General features: G+C 40.9%; 1 protein-coding gene across 1 annotated transcript in view; it reads left to right on the forward strand.

The window, feature by feature from the left end:
* The window catches only part of SPTLC3 (serine palmitoyltransferase long chain base subunit 3), a 142,964-nt gene that overhangs the window by 41,114 nt on the left and 78,804 nt on the right, over nucleotides 1–23,046 (forward strand). Inside the window, exons 3-5 of the mRNA XM_058287568.2 lie at nucleotides 5,456–5,610; nucleotides 6,241–6,389; nucleotides 22,863–22,987. Coding sequence (XP_058143551.1) covers nucleotides 5,456–5,610; nucleotides 6,241–6,389; nucleotides 22,863–22,987 — 429 coding nt within the window. The remainder of the gene's footprint in view (nucleotides 1–5,455; nucleotides 5,611–6,240; nucleotides 6,390–22,862; nucleotides 22,988–23,046) is intronic.

A 23,046-nucleotide genomic window follows, 5' to 3' on the forward strand; every position in this document is an offset into this window, starting at 1 on the left:
GACATCTTTGTCCCTTCCCCAAACATTTTTACTCCCACATGTAACAAAAAGTGTTCAGCAAGTTGTAGGTGTAGAGAATTTTAAGACAACTATCCAAATGTTTGCATGTATTAAAACTTACCTTTCTGTGCTCATATTTTGCATCCTGATTTAAGGACAGGATTAGCCCAGAGCAACTTTCCCAAGTAAACTGATGGCAAGAGTCCTTTAAGGTCACTGGGTATGAGATGTGGTTTTGTCCAAAGCAAACAGACCAAGCACTTGTCTTCCTGTTGGGACTGGCTGGGTCCAAGCTCAGGGAGCTTTTTCAGGGTATTCCTAGGAAGGTAACAAATTAGCTGGGGTTCGAGGGACCATAATGCTAGACCAGGGCTTCTCAGCCTTGGTGACACATTAAAGTCACCTGGGAAGATTTAACAAGTACTAATACCTGGGTTTCACAAGCAGGGAAATTCAGATTTAATTGGTTTGGGGTGCAGTTTGGACAGCTGGAGTTATAAAACCTTCCCAGGTGACTCTCCTGTGCAGCCAAAGTTGCAAATCGAGGTCTTAGAGCAGTGTTTCTCGAATTTTACTTAGTACACATGTTATCTGGGGATCGAGTTAAAATGCAGATTCTGCTTTAATAGCTTTGGGGTGGGGCCAGCATCCTGCATTTCTAACAAGCTCTCAGGTGGTGCCAATGCTGCTGGTCCAGGAACCACACGTGTGCCTTGTCACAGTCTCACCTGGGAGCTTGTTAGAACTGCAGCATCTCACCCCAGCCCAGAGCTGTGGAAGCAGAATAGTTTACCCATCTTCAGGTCATGTGGATGAACATGGAAAAGAAATTTTTAATGTACTGTGAAAAAAAAAATTTTTTTTTACAGACACTTATATTGCATAAATGTTACTTTTTAAATGTAGGGGATTCCCATATGCCCCACTCCCTGTCCCTCCCACACTTTCCCACAGTAACAACATCCTTCATTAGTGTGGTACATTTGTTACAATTGATGGGCACATATTGGAGAATTGCCACTAAGTGTGGATTATAGCTTACATTATAGTTTAAACTCTCTTCCCACACAATATCATAAGTTATGACAAGCTCTATAATGGCCTATGTTTTTCATTTCAAAGTCATTCAGGACAGTGCCAATGTCCTGAAAATGCCCCCTTATTACACCCATGTTTCTCTCTCCCTCCCCTCAGAACCCCCAGTGGTCACTGCCTCCACATCAATGATAAAAGTTCTTCCATCGCTAGGGAGTGGATGTGGCTCAGCTCGTTGGGCACTCCCTTCTTGTGTGGGAGGTCCCAAGTCCAGTTTCTGGTGCCTCCTCTAGAAGGCGAGCAAACAATGAGCAGACAGATGAGAGAACTATCTGGGGGAAGGAGGGGACAAACAAAAAATAAATCTTAAAAAAAAAAAAAGCCAACCCACATGGAAATTTGAGAAACCCTGCTAACCTAGAGGTGCTGTATTTGAAGTCCTGTTGTCACCTGCTTTCGGGGGTCCTGGTGCCCATCCCTGCACAGCTCTCCTGTTCTCAGGACTACAAGAGGACTACAAGTGGTGGTCCAAGCCCACCTGTGACTTATTGGGGTGGCCCTGGGAACTTAACTGTTGCAGATTAAGTAGCAATTTGAGGGCTACTAATACTAGCTCAGCACCTCTCTACCTTGGTTGTACATTGGAATCACCTTGTCTTCCCCAGGCTTTGTAGTGGCCAGTTTACTCCCTCCAGCACTGCTCCAACTTCTCTCATCCTTTCATGTCCCTCAAAACTGCAAGCCCTTGATTTTTGCCTCTTTTCATTCTCCTACACTTCCTTATACCCTGTTTTCTTTCCTCCTATCTGTGGTCCTTGACACCCTGTCAACTTAATACACCCACCATGCTGACCAGTCTCGCTTTGAAATCAGGACCATTAGTCCAGATGTGGCCCTCAGTGCCACCTGCCAATCCCACATGCATTTTTTTTTTTAAGATTTATTTTATTTATTTGTTTCTCCCCACCCCCTTGTTGTTTGCACTTGCTGTGTCCGTTTGTCTTCTTTTTTAAAGGAGGCACCAGGAACTGAACCCTGGACTTCCCATGTGGGAGGGAGGTACCTAATCATTTGAGCTACCTCTGCTCCCTGCTTTGCTGGGTCTTTCATTATGTTTTCCTCCATGTGTCTCTTGTTGCATCAGCTTGCCAAGCTTGTGTTTCAGATCTGGGTTAGTGCCCACTTCTGCCACAGAGAAACAGTCCTGAGTAGTGAAAAAGATCTGCCTTCCTTTTTTCAGGGGCGTTTCAATTCCTCATGTATAAAATTTGTATTGCATTTGAAGATCATTCCTTAACAGGTAGTCTTTCCTGACCCCAGAGTAGGTCAAAATTCCTGTCTGTTCCCTCAGAGCAACTATCTCAACAAAGGGCTATATGAGCATTGCCTCACAGGTACCAACTCTGGATCTCTGAGCCAGGAGGCAGAAAGTTTGAGCAGGAGGAAGGCTTCTCCCACCTCTCTCAGGCTCTGAGGGGTCATGGCTATTCTCTGAGGCAGAGCATGGGCAAGTCATGGGTAGTGTTAATCCCATCAACACCAAAGTCCTGAGGACTAGTGGGCCTTCCTCCATATGCTGGCAGTCTTTTACCCCAAGTTTTCCATCTTGCGGGTCATGTTCTTTGTCATCACTGGTGTAGACAGAATACAGAGTCCAGGACAAGCTGGGTCAGGAGTCAACCTGATGCCCCTCTGAAGTGGCTGTGAGGGTGAGTGAGGAGGCAGAAGGCTGATGAGTTCAAGTCTCTCACCTCTCTGGTTTTGAATTGTGCCATCTCTATGTCCCCTCCACCCCTGTTAACTTGTGCATCTTGTGGCTCCATGTTTGAAATTCATTTTTTTTAGGAGATGCTGGGGATTGAACCCAGGACTTCATATATGGGAAGTAGGTACTCGATCACTGAGCTACATCTGCTCCCCAACGAGCGGTGGTTTTTTCATTTGTTTGTTTTGTTTTAGGAGGTAACGGGGATCAAAACTGGGACCTTGTATATGGGAAGCAGGTACTCAACCATTCCCTGAAATTAATTTCTGTTTTAATTTTACAGACCGGATAGGTTGGTTCTTTCCTCCTTCTGTCCTAGAACTGTTACTTTATTTCTCATAAAACTATAATTCCACTCCGTCTACAATTATTACTTACAGAACTACTTACTTTTCTCTTGATTGGATGAGTTTAGGCAGTATCATTTCTTTTTTTTTTTTTTTTTTTTTTTTTTAAGATTTATTTATCTATTTAATTCCGCTCCCCGCCCCAGTTGTCTGTTCTCTGTGTCTGTTTGCTGGGTCTTGTTGCTTTGTCCACTTCTGTTGTCCTCAGCTGCACGGGAAGTGTGGGCGGCGCCATTCCTGGGCAGGCTGCACTTTCTTTCACGCTGGGCGGCTCTCCCTACAGGACACACTCCTTGCGCCTGGGGCTCCCCTACGCGAGGGACACCCCTGCATGGGGCGGCACTCCTTGCGCGCATCAGCACTACGCATGGGCCAGCTCCACACGGGTCAAGGAGGCCCGGGGTTTGAACTGCGGACCTCCCATATGGTAGACGGACGCCCTAACCACTGGGCCAAGTCCGTTTCCCATAGGCAATATCATTTCAAATGAGGCTTTTAAGAATTAAAATGAGAGGGAACCAAACAACATTTTGGGATATAGGATAATCCATGAAGCAGTAAACAGTCCAAAAACAAAATGTTAATGAACCAAAGAGGAAATAATTTGGAAAAGAGTTTTCTAGAATTATTCAATCTCTTTGCACTCGAAAATATGTACAATTCCCCGTGAGGACATGAAAGGGCATGGCTGACTATCATAACCTTTCAGCTTTAAACCATAATAAAATGTACATCAGGAAATTACGCTGAGAGCAAATGCATTTAGTAGAAGAGGTTCACCTTACAAAGTAACCATCAGAACTGCCCAACCATCCTCCGAATAGTGCCTCAAATTCATATGCAAGAAAGAGTCCCCGGGTATGTGGTTATGAACATTCTTTCCCACAAGTAATCACAATTTTTCCCCAAGAAATGATGCCATTGTCACCGCAGTGACAGAAAGGACTGTGGCCTGAATGTACCCTCCAGCCACAAAACTTGCAGCTTCACTGGATTTACCTCTGGAAGGACCGGCTCGGGCGAGTGGGGCCAGGTCCCCACGGTCCTCTGCCTTCCCTCAGGAAACCTACTCATTTCACCAGGGAAAGGGGTGCAAAGATTTCCTGCCGGACTTCTCAGCAGCTCTTCATTGCCTCAGTAATTGCCGGTGTAAATTCCGGTCTTGTCACACGGACCCTTAAGATGCCTGTCTCGGTGCTAAGGTTTGCAGAGTCACCCACCCAGCCAGGAGTGGTCAGAGATGAGCTCTCAGAGATAATGGGAGCCCGCCCACACGAGCCCACGTCAGGCCTTGGCTCACTGTGAGGTGGGAGCCTTGCCAGGTTCTGAGTGACGGTGACAGGATCTGCCTCATGTCCTATTCTTACTTGCTCCTCTCAGAGGTCCCCCACTTTCCAGTACACTGGCCCCGTTCACCCTGAGTGTCCTCCCAGGCAGCCCGTAACGACCCCCATCCACCTTCAGGGCCCATCTCCTAAGCCCCTCCTTTGGGAAGCCGCCTTGATTCCTCCAGCCAGATGGGGCCCTCCTTCCCGCACTAACTTGGTGACTGCCCAGAGTTCTCTGCTCAGACCATAGCCGTGATGTTTGCCATTTTCTTGCCTTAAATTCACCATTAGAAGATAGAGAACACAATTATATAGGTCTATATTTCTTGGAGCATAAACCAGATTGCAAATCCCTCGGGACGGATGACACTTTATGCAACAACACAGTGCTGTTGGCCCAGCTGCAAAGAGGGCAGGTGCCTGCTCCAGCTGCCCGGCGTGGCATCCAGCCCCTGGCCATTCAGCTGCCTGCCAAGGGCAGTTTTAGCACAACAGGCCCCACAGTTCAAGTTCATCCACATTTCAGAAAACACAATGAGTGGAGATATTCGTGCTCACAATAGTTAAGGCCAAACTGACATCCTAATCATCTTAACCAGCTAAACTACGTTGGATGTCACCACCTGTTGTAGTGCTTCAGCTGGGATTCTTCCTTAGGAACATGGTAGCAATTTGTTGTCCCCACCACTCGCTTTGGGACTCATCTTTCATTGCCCTGTTACTTTTACTACCTTTATTTACTTCATTTCTACTTCTCCTGATGAAGGCTAAGTTTTTGGGGGGTGGAACTTTCTCAGAATTGTTTGTGTACTCTACCTGCCCCCTTACCTCTTAACCCTTGTCTTGCTCAAAAATTGTTAACCAATGGTAATTTGTATGGCTCTTCCAGGTTTACTCCCAGCCTTCAATTGCAAGTGAAAAACAAAATTAAAAAATAAAAATGAGAGACTAAAGCTAACCTTCTGCCTGTGTCGTAACAGGATTTTGTGCCGCTGTATCAAGACTTTGAGAATTTTTACAAGCGGAATATTTACATGCGAATAAGAGACAATTGGAACCGGCCCATCTGCAGTGCCCCGGATGCGAAGTTTGACTTACTGGAGAGGGTATCAGATGACTACAATTGGACATTTAGGTGAGACAGCCACTTGGAGTGACTCAGTGCAGGGTGGGGGAAAGCCTTTGTCAAGGAACCACTAGCCCGGCAGCAGATTATGGCTCTGAAAACACCTAGCCTTGCAACCAGCTGTTCTTCTGTTAATACCATTCTGGCTTTGCAAGCCCTCCTCATGCCAGTGGAACAACTCCCAGTAGCTAAGTTGCCAAGAGTGGCTTGTTTATATTGCAATTAAAATCAGAGGCTGTGTCAAAAGATGTCAGATCTGACACAGCCAGCTAGAGAGAGGCCTTTCAGCTTTATGGGCAAATTGCACCCTCTTCCTTCTTGCCAGAGGAGATGGCAAGAACTGTGGCTCTTGCTGGAAATTAAACCAGAGTGTGGGTGTCATGAAAGCAAGCATCCAAGGAAAATCAGGGCAAAGAAATAATCCACAGCTTTGGATTATTTTCTCCAATGTTTTGCCAAAGCCATACTTTCATAGGAATTTTCTTTCCTCGGGCGTATTTTGTGGTGACAACAGTGCAAGTTGAAAAAAAAAAAAAAAAAGAAAATATGTGACCTCTCTTTTTTGAGCGTTTTTGCCAGGGTTCTATGCTGATATTAAATGAGAAAGTGCTTTGTGCTCAGCTGTCCTCGTCCTTGCAGGTTTACTGGAAGAATCATCAAAGATGCCATCAACATGGGCTCCTATAACTTCCTCGGGGTCACAACCAAGTACAATGAGTCCATGCGGTCTGTAAAGGATGTCTTAGAAACTTACGGCGCGGGTGTGGCCAGCACCAGATGCGAAATGGGTAGGTACACTCCCCATTCACTGTTTTGTCCAATTGGGCCTCAGATTCCTTGAGGCTTAATGTTAACTTTAGATCTTATCTACATTGTGTAATTTAAATCTCTTATAAAGTGCAAAAAAAGGAAAGTCTTTTAGAAATTTCAAGCATTATTGTGGTACAGGGCAGTTTTATTAATCATACATTCAATCCTCCAGAATTTAAATGAATATGGATTTTTTTCCAGAGCAGATTATTAAAAAGAACCATTGTGCCTCGCCCGCCCGGTCCTCTTCTGTGACTTTATCCCATTTTTCATGATGGTGCCTACTACTAGCTAAAACCATCTTGCTTTTTCAATTATCTTTTTTAAAAAGTTAATAGAGCATATGAGACGTTACATACAATAAAAAATGTTACATTAAAAAAATATAAGAGGTTCCCATATCTCCCCCACCCCCCTCACCCCACATCAACAACCTCCCTCATCACTGTGGCACATTCCCTGCATTTGGTGAATACACCCTGGAGCACTGCTGTACCACATGGATCATAGTTTACACTGTAGTTCACACTCTCCCCCAGTCCATTCAGTGGGCTATGGCTGGACATACAGTGTCCAGCATCTGTCCCTGCAATATCATTGAGGACAACCCCAAGTCCCGAAAATGCCCCCACATCTCATCTCTTCTTCCCTCTCCCTGCCCTCAGCAACTACCATGGCCACTTTCTCCAGATCAATGGTGCAGTTTCTTCCATTACTAGGCACAACAGTTCCTTAGTAGAATATCAGTAAATTCACTCGAATGCGTATTTTATTCCTCCATCTTCACCCCCAGAAATACTCGCTTCGCCAGGGGGGGGCCAGGCTTGTTGAGAGCTGTGCCTCAGCAGCCAGAGCTGTCCCCCTCCCAGAGTAGACTCTTGATGAAAAGCTGTTGAGTGAGTGGATGCCTGGGCAGGGTGGAAGAGACTGCCTGTTTCTGTCTCTTGGAGCTAGGACATTTTTCACTTAGGCAGAGGAGCGAAATCTTTGAGAAGGAAACTTCCGCTCCTCTCAGCCTGGGAAGCCGCCTCCACCCGGAGGGCCCTCGGCGGTACCAGGCGCGCCGTTTCCTGACAGAGCTTCTCCTTCGTTCCTCACAATCCCTGTCCTGGAGCCAGCGGGGCTGGTGGCGCCCGTGTCCCTGAAGGAGGACCTGGGGATCACGGCGTCTGGGGACGTGCCCTCCCAGGGCGGTTCACCAACCACGCTGACCCCCGCCCGCCGCGCCCCGGCTTTTCCTCCCGCAGCAGCAAACGCGCAGGAGACTCGCGCAGGCTCACGCAGGCCCGTTCTAGGCGTGTCCCAACATCAGGAGTAAACCTGCTAGAAAGCGATTAACCGTGGATGAGTAAGGCACCCCAGAGGCGTCCCAGAGAAAACCAGTCGGTGCAGGGCAGGGTGTGGCTTTCCCAGCTCAGGAGAACGGGGTAGATTTTAGCCACCCACTGAGGAGACGCTGGGCTCCAGAGCGCAGGAGCGGTGGCCCCCAGGGCTTAAGGCAAACCCCTCGCCCATTTTCCTCCTGCGGCCTGAGGCCTGCAGACGCAACGAGGCCCGGGAACAAGGGTCCCCTCCGCTCAGAAGAAGCGGGTGGCCCGGGGTGCCCCGTCATTCCGATACGGGCAGGGACGGAGAAAACGCCCGCGGGCCCGAGGGCCACGCGTCAGGGCCATCTTGCGCGTGTCCTGCGGCACTGGGCACCCGAGCCCAGGGCGGCAGGCGACCCCGACGGGAGCGGGTGGTGCCTACTCAGCGGGCCGAGCAGCCTCGGTCACACCCGCGGAAGCCTAGGGGAGGAAGCTGGCCCCGGCCAGGGGGGCCTGCAGGCGAGGCCAGGATGGAACTCGGTCCCCGACCCCGCAGCCTCTTCACACCCCAGACAGCAGGGCGGAGCTGCAGCCCCGCTGGGAGGCCCGCGGCCTAAGCCCGGCTCCGCTTCCTCCCGACGTGCCGGCCACTTCCTGTCGGCGCGCTCCGTGCAGCTGCCAGCGCGGGAGCTAAGGAGAGGAGCTCGACTAGTTTCTGAGTAAACAGTGAAAGACTCTAATTGTAGGCAGTTGAAGGACCTGACTCAAGGATGTAGGTGAGCCTTGGAAAAATAAGGACATGAACAAACAGGAGACGTTTGAAAGTAATTGGCAGCATTAATAATCTTAAAGCACACAATTGTTAGGAGCAGCATGGTTTTGGAAGCGGTATGTTCTAAGAAACACAAGTAACTTTGGAACCTGTAGTCTTAAGAAAATGCTAAATAGCGCCAAAGGATTAACGAGGAAAACTGGAAAGGTAAAGGATTAACAATTTTTAGTAACCAAAATAGCTTCTTGAGAGACTAAAAGTAAAATCTGAAGAATGTTTAAACACTTCAAAGTCATTTCCCAGAGCTTTTAAAAATAGTTTCCAATGTTTTTATTGGGGGGGGGGAGGGTGCAAATCATCTTACAAAAAAGGAAACTGAGAGTAAGCACTTAAAACATAGTAAAAAGATAGAAAACCTACAAAAAATACGTGTAACAAAGACATATTTGCCTATTAAAAGAGAAGGCTGAGATTTAGCCAAAAACCCAAATTCAACTGTAGTAATTAAAAAAAAAAAAATTAAAACTATTCCAAAGGGTGAAATGTGGAAAGATAAGATAGGCTATGTCTCCAGACAGATATGTACAAATGGGTAAATGCTGTTTTTTAAGAATGAAGTGAATATTTTTCTATGCAACTAGAAATTGTGGGAATGTGGTACAAAGGGAGGGTTTGCCGGTCGTAGGTCAACTGACCATTCCACAGGATGATGGGGTTGAGGGAGGGAGGGGAAGACGTGCATTTTCATTTTTGTTTGGTTTTTAGGAGGTACCTGGGATTGAACCCAGGACCTCATACACAGGAAGCAGGTGTTCAACCACTGAGCTACACCCGCTCCGTAAGACGTGCACTTTTTTAATCCTAAATATGAGCCAGAATGAAATGCTAATTCGCAGTCATAGTAAAGCATTTAACATGTCCTAAATGTTTTGAATTCACATCTTCTAGAGTCGTGTTGATTTCGTTAGAATACATCCTTGAGCTTGGCTGTGTCTTTCAAATTGTGTGCTATCTGTGACATCTTTGGTAGTGACAGTTCAATTTTCCCTAATAACTTTGTCAATGTGCTATGAAAACTTAGAAAATTTTGAGTCATGGATTGTATATTAAGTTGTGAACTCTAGACCTAACAGCTTTCATTAGCGAACTCTAGACCTAACAGTTCATCAAAATGTTTAGAGATCTGCATCTTGTTAAGGCTGTTTACCCCCAAATTTTTACCTAAAAAGTCACTAGAATAACTGTTTGCCAAAGAATTTATAAAGCTACTTTATGGATTTTTAGATTTTCAGCACTGAAGTTGAGAATTATATACAAATTGTTTATGATATCTCAATGTTAAACACCAAAGAAAAATCAGTACTATGTCAACTGTGGGAGAAATTTTCACATTGAATCTTGAATTTTTTTATCTGAAAGAAGTAATCAGTTTTTCTGTAAGTAGAAGCTGTCTCTGTGAGTATGTTGGTGTAACAATGGAAGACATATTGCAGCAACCACAGAAGTGAGTAAATGCCTAATTGCTGGTTCTTCTTTCACATGAATTAAGCTTCAAGTAAAGAATAAGCTGAAACTTAAAAGCAAATAAATAAATGGCCATTATTTATAGTGCAAACATGAACAAAAAAAGAAAGCAGAAGTTATTACGCCTAAGTTATAAATCATTAAACAGAACAAAGGGATTAGTCAGCCCATAATAAAGATAAAACTCTCATATCTTCTAGGCATCAAATAACGTAGTAGCAGAGAGATTTGTAGCTGCTGATTTTTCTGTACTAGAAATTAGCGGGATATTAAATTAAGTCAGGCTTTAATGATCATGTGGGTTGATTTAACATTCCACAGACTGATTAGAAATAAAAGCAAGAGAGGCTAAAAATGAAAGTGATAGGAGACTAAAATGCCTCACAACCCTGATGAAGCCAAAAATAAATAAATAAATAAATAAATAAACCAACACAGGGGGATGCTAGCAATATAATTGTTGAGGGTGAATGATAGTTATGTAACAAATGCTGAACCTGAAAATGATATTACCTAAATACTTCATCTTTGTAAACAGCCATGAATTTTTACAAAAACTATTAGGCCACAAAGAAAACCTCATTAAATTAAAAAAGTAGAAACTGCACCGATAGTGAAGACTATACATTAATAACAAAACTAGAAACAAACTTTTCTTTTAAAAAAATCTCTTGCAAGTCTTAAACCTCTCTCCTAAATGACTTGAAGCAAAGGGGAAATTAAATTATATTTACATCATATTCAGAAAATAATTATAAGACTACTATGGGATGTGGCCAGTTGTGGGTCCAGAGCGATGTATGTTGTCTTCCTTAGCTAAACAAGAATGAAACTAATACACTAAACAACCTAAGTAGCAAGGAATAAAAGAAAGGCAAAGTATTGCATTCTTAAAGATAAAAGCAGGCTTTCAAAAATTAGAGAAATTTCTCCTGGGCCGAGGCATCTGGATTTTTAATGTTACTAGAGGTAATTCTGACCAGCAGCTGGAGATAAGAACTGCTGAGCAAGCACGCCTTAATGCCCAAATTTGACAAACAAACACTTAATAGAAGGTAAATTATAAATAATATTATTTACAGCAAAAGTGTTATATAAGAAACTGGCACTGAAAATCCAATAGTGTATTCAAATAACAGGACTATATGAATCCTATTGAAGGACTGTAAGGATAGTTCAATTATCAGGTAGATATTAATAATTCATAATAGTGAAAGCTCAAAGAAGTAAACATAATTATCTTGACAGATGCTGCTTAAGCATTTGTAAAATTCCATATCCCTTCCTCCTAATGTTTTAAATAAAATGAAAATAAGAGACTCCTGAACATAATAAGAAAAATATCTACCTCAAACAAATGAACTGCAAACTAATCTTTGTGGTAAAACACTAGAAATACTTTCGAGTCAGGAAAAATATGAAGATGAAAAAGATTACCATCATTTTTAATAACCTTTGGAAGTACTAGACACTATAATTATTCATTCTTTTTTAAACATTAAACAACTCCCATATGACAGAATAAGAGATACAGAGATGTATGTATAACAAAGGAAGAGGTAAAATAACCATTATTTACAGATGCTCTAATGTTTACCTTTCTGATTTTCAAACTGTGATCATAGAAAACAAGGGAGACTCCTGAAGGAACCATTCCTGGGGCATCACAGAGTTGAGGAGGTAGGAGGAGGTAGGACTTAGAGCCTCTCCTCTGAGTCACTTAAAACCGAGTTTTGGTTCATTTTCTTCTGTTTTACATATTTAAATGATCTACAAACTATTAGAAATAATGATAGATTTAATAATCAATTTTTAAAACTCATAAAGTAAGATCAATAATCAACAATCATCCATAAAATAATATACTGGGGAAAATTATATCATTGTAAATATGAGTAAATATAACAAAAGCCTAGGGAATAACCTTATTTTTTTAAAATATTGGACCTATTTGAAGAAAACTATAAAACTTTCATAAAAGACCTAAAAGAAGACTTTAAAAAATGGAAAGAGAGACCATAATTCTTTAATTCTTCACCAAATTAATACTCATATTGAACATGATCCCACTGACATTTTTAGGTAGGACTAAACTGAAAGTTTAGAAACAGACACAATTCTACACACTCGTTTTTATAGGCTAAGAACAGTATTTCAAATAAATGGGAAAAGGATCATAATTTGTATCGTGATGAAACTCACTGATCATATGGGGGAATAGTCAGATTCCTACCTCACACCTTACATCTAGGTACGTTACACCTAGATAAATTGCAAATGTATTTGAGACTGAAATGAAAAAGACAATAAAAACCTGGAACAATCACCAATGACAATAACTATATAAATAAAATTTAAAACGGCTGAATGAATAAATGAATGAACAAATGAACAGAATTAAAACTAACCTAAAAAGTCAGATACAGAACGCACTTGTGTGTTTGTGTTGCTTGGCAAGGGCCCTTCATGCAGGCAATTCTTCTTCTGTAACTTTCATTTACGACCAACCTGCTCCATTGTACAACCGGTGAGGAACTCCAGTCTTTTTCAGTTGAGTTCACCTCACCTGGCAGGATGCCCTCATGGGTGAACCCCATGCCCCAGGAACCACCCCAAGTCCATGGAAAACCTGCGCCCTTACCTACTACGTATGGCAGCCGCAGCACACTTCCAAACCAACCGCCAGCCACAGCTGTCTGCCTTTTACATTTCTCAAGCCTGATTCAGACAGTCATCTACTGGAATGGCCTCACATTCTGGCAACCAGGGTGGGCACTCCCAGAAACCTTAAGGGAAAAGACCCAACAAAATAAAGTTATTTAAACTTCTGTACACCAAAAGCAATGTTAACACAGTTAAAAGTCAAAGATTGGAGAGCAGACATAGCTCAAGTGGTTGAGCACCTGCTTCCCATGTATGAGGCCCTGGGTTCAATATCTGGTATCTGCTAAAAACAAAAACAGACAAACAAAAAAAACCAACTGTCATTGGGGAGCAGATGTAACTCAGTGGTTGAGTGCCTGCTTCCCATGTATGACATCCTGAATTTCTGTTTATGCAATATATGCACAGCTGTGCTTCATACATAACAGAGCAAGATATTTTCATTGACCCCAAAGAACCAATTTCACATCTTTGAGGGGTGCTGTCACCCCCACTGAGAATGCCCCGTATAGAGGTTACCTTTGTGGGGAGGGAGATGGTGACCAGCATGTTTGACCAGCATGGGGTTCCAGAAGATTTCCAGGACACTGGTCATGTTCTGTGTTTTATCTTGATCCTGGTTATATGGATGTGTTCACTTTACGAAACTCCACAGAGGTTATGATTTCTTCCTTTTTCTATATGTGCTTTCATTTGATGAAAATTTACATAAAATAAAAATGGATCCAGCAAGCCAACAGGCAATTCAAAAAATAATTACAAGTGTCCAGTGAAAATAGAAAATACTAGGTTCATTAGTGACCCAAGAATGAAAAAGTACCAAGATACCATTTTCTCCTAAATGGCATAATTAAAAAAAAAAAAAAAAAGTAATATATAGCACTTTCAAAGTTGTGGAGAGAAGGGCACCCTTATATACTGTAGGTAGAGTAAACTGGAGAGCAGTTTGAAAATGTATCATCTGCAAAGTCATTTAACCAGTGATTCTGTTTTTAGGGGCTCTTCTTAATAAAAATGTGAATACACGTTCAAAGATGTATATTAAAGAATAATCATTGCAATGTGGATAATAGTAAAAATTGTAAAAAAAAGTGTGTAACAACAGGAAATTGGTTAAATATATTTGGTGAATTTGTTCAACATCTATTATTCAGCCATTCACAATCATAACGTAGCAGCTTAGCACCGCTGAGAGCAAAGATTCTGGGATGGAACTACTTAGGTTCAAGTCCTACTTCCTCCTTCTCTTAGCTACGGCCTAGGACAAGCTACATGCCTTCCGTTGTCCTCCATTTCTTCCTCTGTAAAGTGAAAAATGTATTATTAAGAGAATAATACGTTACAGAACAGAACGTGTATTATTAATCCATTTTCAAAATGTATTATACATGAAGATTTGTATCAAGAAAAAGTGGCTACATTTTATTTTGCTTCTTCCCGTGGTAGTATTTTCTAACTTTTCCAGAATGATCTCATATTTCTTAGGCTAATTATTTTCTTAAAAGTGAACAGGAGCCTAAAATTAAGTCAGTTTTCTGCGCACAGTCTTATAAAAAGAGTTCTGGCACTTCCAAGATACTGCAGTTGACTGGTTTTTCTGGTCTACTGGAGGGGCTGTGCCTCAGGCTGTGTGTATTCTTTAGTCTAATCCAGAGGTTCTCAAACTTTAGCATTTATTAGAATCACCTAGGACTTCTAAAAGCATAGGTTGCTGGCCCCATGTATGGAGTGTTCTAGTTCGGTAGGTCTTGAATAGGACTGGAGAATTTGTGTTTTAAACAAGTTGCTGTGGTTCTGGTGACCATACATTGAAACCACTGCAAACTATTCAGCATGGCTACCTTCCTGATCGAATTAGCCAAATACTCTTCCAAAATGCAGCAGTCTTTTGACTCTGTGTGGAGGAAGCACCACATATGCCTGAGACACAGAATCGATAAATAAATAAATGGAAAGTAGATAACAGACATCCCAGAAAATCAGCAAAGTAAGTAGGTTTTGATCTCTGGACACACATCTGTGGGTCTTCCGTAGAAAGACAAACTCAGAGAAAACATTGGAAAACTTTTGTTTCTGTTCTTCCCCACACCACTTTCACTCTACAAAGATACGTGGTTTCTCGGTCGTTCTTTCCAAGATCTGATGGATAAGAACAGGGGTGTGTGGTATGTGTCTATTATTTGCGTATATATAAACTATAAACCCTTTGTGTTGCCAAAGGTTTCACCCTGCAGTTGTTCATCAGAAGTTCACTTCTAAGAAAACAAACTCATAGATTGCCAGGAGACTAATTCTTGTGCCAATGAAAGCTTATCTGTACTTGGAGATTGTTCTTCCTTTGAAAAGAAGTGCCTCATGTTTGTGTCTCATCAGCAATATCTGAACAGGATACATACATCTCCCAAAGAAATCCTAGTTGAGATCATTCATTCAAATTATAATGCAGTTCTGAAAAGTGGCCTCCCAATATTTCCCATCTTCAACCCATCAGAAGGGACACATTGACTTCAAAATCCTTGCAAGTGGATGTAATACAAAATTCTTTTCCATTCTCAAGTTTCAGGTGTGACTTTCATATTAGCAGTAAAGGGTAAATTTGCTGAAATTTCTCTTTTTATTTTCCACATTTTGAGAACATTGTCCTTAATCATTAGATTGTTCCTACCCCACCCTCCACTCCTACTGCTGATCTTCCTGGTAAGTTTCCTGCTGTCATTACTTCACATTTTCAAGGTTCTTCCTGTGTTTCTTTCTCAAATACTTGGCTCTGTGATTTGTAGCAGTATCTAGGGAATGTGCAGTCTCATGAACATGAAAAATTGAAAGAGGGGCCAGCTTGAACTTGAAAAATGTCTGAAGTAAAGCATTTTTTTATTTAAAAATTTATTGAAATATATCACTCATACATAAACACACATAAACAATAAGTGTATAGTAAAAGTTGTGAACTCACAAAACAAGTATGCATGACATCACACAGGCTCTCATACTTCACGCCACCACCAATACCTTGCATTTCCTATAGGAATGAGTGGTTGCTACAAAATTGCTGCTGATAGAAATCATGCTTTCCAAAAATATTTTGAATAAATTTTTATGCAAATTAGAGCTATAAGCATGTTTTCAAAGGAGTGGGTCCCATTAAGTAGGCTATAAACATCCCTTCAATTAATTTTACCTTCTTAATTTACATGGCAAAACACTTCTTCATAAACAGTGCCAGCTCATCTTAGACCAAATTACTGTAAATTTGATTAATGAGTTATTTTGCATTTCTCCCAAACCTCTTTATTTCCCTTTAAAAGTATTTAATAAGGGAAAGGGGCCTTTCAGAGGAGTTAAGTGTAGGAAAAATGGGAATGTATCTTGGTTTCTGAGAGCCTTTTGGCAATTTCCTGAGACCTGGTAGAGTTCTGACAACGTGACTGCCTTTCTCTTAAGTGATAGAAATTACAGCATAACCAAATTTCAACTAAAAAGGATATTTTGCAATTGTAGAACTTGGCCCATAGGTTCAACAAAGCCAAAGAAGTATGATGATTCAAGAAGACATGCCACACTGAAGAAGGATGCTGTTAATTTAGATAAGTGTTTGAGGGGGAGGAAATGGAGCATATGGGAATCTCCTGTATTTTTTATGTAACATTTATGTAATCTAAAGCTTCTTTAAAAATAAAAAAATAATTAAAAAAGAATAATTTAAAAATAAAAACAGTGTGGGATCCCATATATCACTGGATAAGAAAATAAACTTCATGCCACTGTAAAAAAAAAAAAAAAGAAGATATGCCAGTAACTTTACATAGGTGTAGTACTTGCCAGCAAGGTATTATCTAGGTTGATTAAACAGAATTGAAATTAATAGAATTTATGACTCTACTACTTTTCCTCTCCCCACCCCAATACAATTCTATCGATGAGACAAATGTAGTCTAGAAAACGCTTAATGGCTTCCAGCCAACGTTCAATAGGTTGAAGTCAAGATGAGACACCAGTTCTCCTTTGTGTCCCTGAATAGCTCAGTATAGCTCGTAGCTAAAAGCAAAGAACATCTGGGTCAGGATCAGCAAACTAATCCAATCTACTCCCCTTTTGAGTTGCCTACAAGTTAAGAACAGTTTTTTATGGCCTTAAATGGTCAACAAAAAATCAGAATATTATAGTTTGTGACACATGCAAATTATATGAAATTCCAATCTCTGTGTCCATCAGTAAAGTCCCGTTGGAACCCAGTCACGCCCATTTAAGTTTGTACTGTCTTTCGCATTACAAGGGCAGAGATGAATGGTGGCAACAGAGACCATATGACCTACAGAGTCTAAAATGTTTAGACTATCTGAGCCTATATGGGAAGTGTACTGATCTAGACAAGTACTTGCCATTACAACAATCTGGGCAGAAGACTCCTCTAGATTTCAGGGCAGTGGTCCAGATTTCCCAATCCAGTGTGCAGCAGTGTACACTGGCTTTTAGTCTCCTTTACTTCATATAGGCTAAAAGTCTTGCTGCATCCAAATATACTAAAGATGCAGATTCAATTTCTTTGACATCAGCACCTGCATATATCTTTTAAAGCCACTGAAAACTTGAGGAAGATCAAGGACATAACAATGTCTACCACTAACTTCCCACATTCAGGTGATTCTCCATGGGAAAAGGAACATTTGGAATGGCAAAAGAATTACTTGTCAGAATAAATAAATGATTTATTTTGAGCCCTCTTGGTAATTCAAAAGAGTAAGATCTAGCAGTAGAACCAAAGTCACTTCTGGTCTTCTTGGCACCTGGGTTCCTTCTAAATGTTTGACCTGATTTTCCACCTGCAGTTCACTAGTTGAGATGAGAATTCTTGAGTTGAGGAGTCCAGGAATTTGCCCAGGCTTCCCTTATTTCTTTAGAATTATTTCATGTCTGTCATCATGCTATAGGGCAAAGATATGTGGGAAAAACTGTATAGTTTATCTTTCAATAATCCAAGATGTAATAGAATAACTTTGCCAATGAAGAGCTTGAAATAAAAGAAAACATGGCCTTATATATTAATTTCCATCCTAGGTACAGTATAGAGTCTAGCCATCATATCATAAGCCATTTCTAGACTCTCCATCACTTAACAGAAGTAAAAAATAGAGAAAACTGTAATAGAATGACAGAACTGAGTGTTGGTAAAGATGCTAATATTTAGTCTAACTTCTTTTATGAAAGAGCATACAAAAACGCAGAAATCTCTCTAACTTTCCCAATGTCATGTAGATAAGTTAATAAAAAAGTATGCAGAAGTATTCAGGTTTTATTTTTAACACTTAAATTTGATTCCAGCTCATCCTGCTGTTCGACTTTCAGCCTGAGTTGGGGTTCCCATTATTCAAGATGGAGCAAAGGTTCTGGGGTATTATACAGCTCCCACATTTTGGGGATGTTCCCTGTCTTTGGTCTTCAGAACAGGCTGGTCAATGCTTAGTGGCCTACCATTTCAGTGAACACATTCCCTTGTGATTCAGCAGCCCAGCTCTATCTCATGCTAAAGAGTCTTTGGTGAGGATAGAAATCCCAGTATCTAGCATTCAAGCCATCCTCATGCAGCTCATAGCTGTCCCCAGGCAACTACCATCAAGTGATGTGAATGTATCCATTGACCCTAATCTTGACCAAACCCCCATTCCTTGTTTTGCTTCCCAGATACTATTATTCCTCTCCTTTGAGTGCACTAGTATAATCCTTTCAACCTGTGTAAGTGTTTCCAAAGACAAGGAAACACGTTATGTGCAATTTCTACTTTGGGCCCTGTACCATGAACCTCCCCAGAAGCAAAGGGCTCAATAGTGGCTAACCTACTTAGGATGGAAGAAAAATGACTTAAGGAGGACATGCACAAGTTAATATTTCAATAAATTATCCTATGATGTCCATAACACCAAATCTCTATATATTTAAAAACGTATGGATGTTTGGCAACCTATAGGCTCACAGCTGCCATGCTCTTAACTGCTTTGGAATGCACCACAGAATAATGATGAAGGGCACCTTCTCTAGAGTCACATATACTTAGTTTAAAACTTGGCTGTAGACTTACCAACTCTGTGATCTTGGGCAGGTGACCCAAACTCTCAAGCTTTAGTTGGAGTAATAATAGTTGTATGATGAATAATTGAGGTGAGGCCTAAAATATGTTCAGCATGGTAGGAGGGCACATTGTTTGCTCCTTGTTCTACACTGATTAATTTTGTCTCCTTTAGGTAAGTGATGTCTTTTCTTCTCCATGTCTATTTCTTCATTGGTGAAGAATTAGGATATCTTATAAAGTGGATGTGAGGCTTGAATTAAATAATTATAGCACATTAGTGGGCAGTCATTACATGTTCCTTCACTGCACTTCCTCCTACCTTTTCAATTTAGAGGTGGGTTTTAAAAGTGACAGAGTTTAATCTGAATTAGATCTGTACAGTAAATAATAGTATTGTATCAATGATAATAGTACTGCTGTGCCATAAGAGAATTCCTTCTTTTAAGGAAATTCACATTGAAACATTTAGGAATAAATAGGACATCTTATTTGCAATTTATTAAACAATCCGGAAAAATAATTACATGTATGAGGAGGACTTTTAGTGTCACAACTGTTATGGATTAACCTCTGGAGTGCCAAATTTGGAAACCTCAAGGGTGGAGAAGACATCTACAGGGAGATTCATCATTAAATCCCACTCATGCACATCTGGGTAACTGGGCCAGGACACAGTTGTCCCCTGACCCTCTGGGCAGGAAGGCTCGTGAGAAAACTTATCAAGTTGTCAAGGGCTGGATGCCCTCCAACCATGCTAGAGATCTTCTTCAGGTATGAGTGTTCTCAAGCTGATGTTCACTGCCCAGTTGCCTTGTTGTTCTGGCATTGCACAGTTTTTTGAGTGCCAGCTGATACCACAGTCCCAGCTTCATTCTCTATCAAATGACAGCATACAACTCTACAAGCACCAGCTAAGTGTCAGTACTGTGCTCTGGTTGCCAAGATAAAATTTCACACAAGTATCTGTACCTCAAGGGGACTCTAGTAGAAAACACTGCCCCTATGAACATCCTCAGTTCAACTTAATAAGTATTATAATCATTATGTGATGAGGTTATGCAATCTCAAGAGAAAAGGGCTAATTTTGCCTGGAGACATGGAGAAAAGCATCAGAGAAAAGATGACATTTTGGATGAACCTTGAAGAGCAAGTAGGAAAGAGCATTTGCAATATCAGGGAAGCTTAAAAGAGCAACTCTTCCTTGCCAGTGGGCCCTACTTTGGAGTTTGTGCACCCGAGTGTGACAGAGTTGGACTCTCGTGATTTCTCTACACATGCCTCTTCTCTCCCTTTTATTTGAACCTATAGTTGGTGCTAGAGTTTGTTTGCGTACGTCCAAGAGACTTGAATCTCTGGGCTGTCCATGTTCCAGCTGAGCCCTGAGCCTCAGCAGAGTTGCAAAACCTACTGTCCCAGGACAACCAACAAGGAGATGAGGATGGACAACCACCACACCAAGGAATCAAGAGAGTCTACAACTGCAAGCAAGAGATTCCTGTCCATCAGCCTTATGGAATTGAAGCCCCCTCTCAGAGGTAGAGTGAGCATCACCATTCCCAAATTCTCAGGATTGGGGAATAAAATATGGACTAGAGTGGACTTACTGGTATTCTACTACAGACTTATTGTGATTCTAGCAATGGAAGAAATTATATCATGGATGTGGAGACAGATGCCACTGAAGGTGCTGAAGTCAGGGAAAGGGAAAAAGAAGTGTAATATGGGGGCATTTTCAGGACTTGGAATTGATCTGAATGACATTGCAATGACAGATACAGGCCATTATACATCCTGCCATAACCTACAGAATTGGATGGGAAAGAGTATAAACTTCAATGTAAACTATAATCCATGCTTAGTGGCAATGCTTCAAAATGTGTTCATCAATTGCAATGAATATACCACACTAATGAAGGATGCTGTTAATGTGGGGAAAAGTGGGAGGTGTGGGAAGTGGGGCATATGGGAACCCTCCCCCCTTTTTTATGTAACATTTTATGTAATCTAAGTATCTTTTAAAAATAAATAAAAAATATGTTTTTTAAAAAGAGCACCTCTTCCATTCCCTCCAGAAAGTGTAATGAGCAGTAGCCAGCACCACCTAACTAGATTGTGGAAGAGCTGGCACCAGAACTCAAGTCTCCTCATACCCAGGCAGGTGGCCTCTTCACTACCTGTTCATGGTACCACTCCCTTTGGCGCCGTCTCTATTAGCAAAAGCAAATCTAACAAGTGATTACACACTCGTGTTTTACCTTTAAATTTCAGTTTCTCTTTCTGCTCTGTGATAATGTTTGATAATATCTAATCTTTGATAATAGAAAGTTTTAAATTACAATTTAAATTTTTAACTCCACCCCACAATCTTGAGTACAACTGACTCTCCTTATAAAATGGTTGTATTCTATGGCTTCTGAGAACTTTGGGGACAAGCATATTCTGGTTTGAGAAGGAGAAGTCACTGGCCAGTGTTATATAACAGAGCCACCCATAAGGGGCAAGGGTTTACCACCAAATGTTCTCTTGGATATTAACTGCAAAATAAAACTTTGACTCAACCACCCAATGCTTCAAGTTCAACCTTACACCCATTTTAGAATAGTAAGGAAGTTAATCAATCAATTTAAATTAAATTCTGAAACCACATTCAGTGGTGTGAAGTAAGTTGGTCCTTGGGCTAAAAGAAGCATGCCTATAATTGTCCTGAACTTGCTGACAGTATTCCTCTAACTGGCTTCTCAGCCACAGTGCCTGCATTCTGTGGTTGCAAATTACAGCCTTTCTCTACTGGCCCATTTTTCTATTCTGCTAAGAGCAGCACTGTCAAACAAAAATGTAATGCAAGAAAGGTATGTTCAATATGTGTTCATATTGTATTGTATGGACCACACTAATGAAAGTTGTTGTTAATGGGGAAAAGCGTGGGGTATATGTGAATCCTCTATTTTTGATGTAACATTATGTAATCTAAAACTTTAAAAATAAAGGAGAAAACATTTGTGAAGAAACATATAAATTTAAATTTTCTAGTAGTCAAATTGAAAAAAAAAAGAAATAGGTAGAATTAATTTAACAATACATTTTTATTAACCCAATATATCCTAAATGTAATCATTTAAACATGTAATCAATATTAAAAATGAGGTATTTTGCATGTTTTCTTTTGTACTAAGCCTTCAGAAGATGGTGTGCATTTTACATTTACAGAATATCTCAATCAGGACACTAAATTCTCAATGGTTATGGTGAAATATAACCCCACCAAAATAATAAAGTGACGTTTACTGGAAAATATTTTATAGTGCTTCAGTTTAAATTTAAGTATAAGTTAACTAAAATTAAATAAAACAAATACCTGCCTTATTAGGCTCTTAAGAATGAGATAACCTAAATAATGGGCTCAGCATAGTATGCAATACCTTCTAACAGTTCAATAAATTGCAACTTGTATTATTTGTGTATATGGAAGTCATGGGATCTCCTTGTATTTAGGCATGGGGAACCTCTGAGGGGGCCATAATTTAATTAATGGCTTGTGGGATGGAGGGTGGGAGACAGAAAGGAATTGTGATGCTTTTGTGAATTTTATTCCATTATACAATAAATATAGAAAAATGCACCAATAATAGGTTTGTAGATATAAAGAATTTTCACAGAACTAATGTACTTATGTAACCAGCACCCAGATCAAGAAACCAAACATTTCCAGAATCTCAAAACCCTCCTTTTCCCTCCCCGCAAATAATCCACTATCCTTACTTCCAAAACAATGGATTTTGTTCCCAAGCTTGACATAAATGGACTTATACAGTCTGTCCTTTTAAAGTTCCTGGCCCTTCAGCTCAACATCAATTTTGTGAGCTTCATCCATGTTGTGTGTGGCAGTAGTCTGTTCATTCTCACTGCTGTGGCAGATTCCATTATATAAATATACCAAAGCGTATTTATCCATTCTATCTAGATGAATGTCCAGGTTGTTTCTAGATTAGAGCTATTGCAATTATTCCTGCTCTGAATACTCCTGTACATAACGTTTGGTGGTGGGTATATACTAGGATTAGTTTCAGTCTTAGGTTTTTTGAAAAGACAAGACTCATTCACTATATCATTTCAATAATAGGTACCTTGGATAAGCATAAAGAGTTGGAGGACCTTCTGGCTAAGTTCCTGAATGTGGAAGCAGCTATGGTCTTTGGGATGGGCTTTGCAACTAATTCAATGAATATTCCTGCACTAGTTGGAAAGGTGAGAATTTGTTAACATCATTGTCTTCTGCTCTCTTATTCCTAAGAACTATAATGCTG

This window comes from Dasypus novemcinctus, chromosome 24, assembly GCF_030445035.2.
Source record: "Dasypus novemcinctus isolate mDasNov1 chromosome 24, mDasNov1.1.hap2, whole genome shotgun sequence".
Taxonomy (NCBI): domain Eukaryota; kingdom Metazoa; phylum Chordata; class Mammalia; order Cingulata; family Dasypodidae; genus Dasypus; species Dasypus novemcinctus.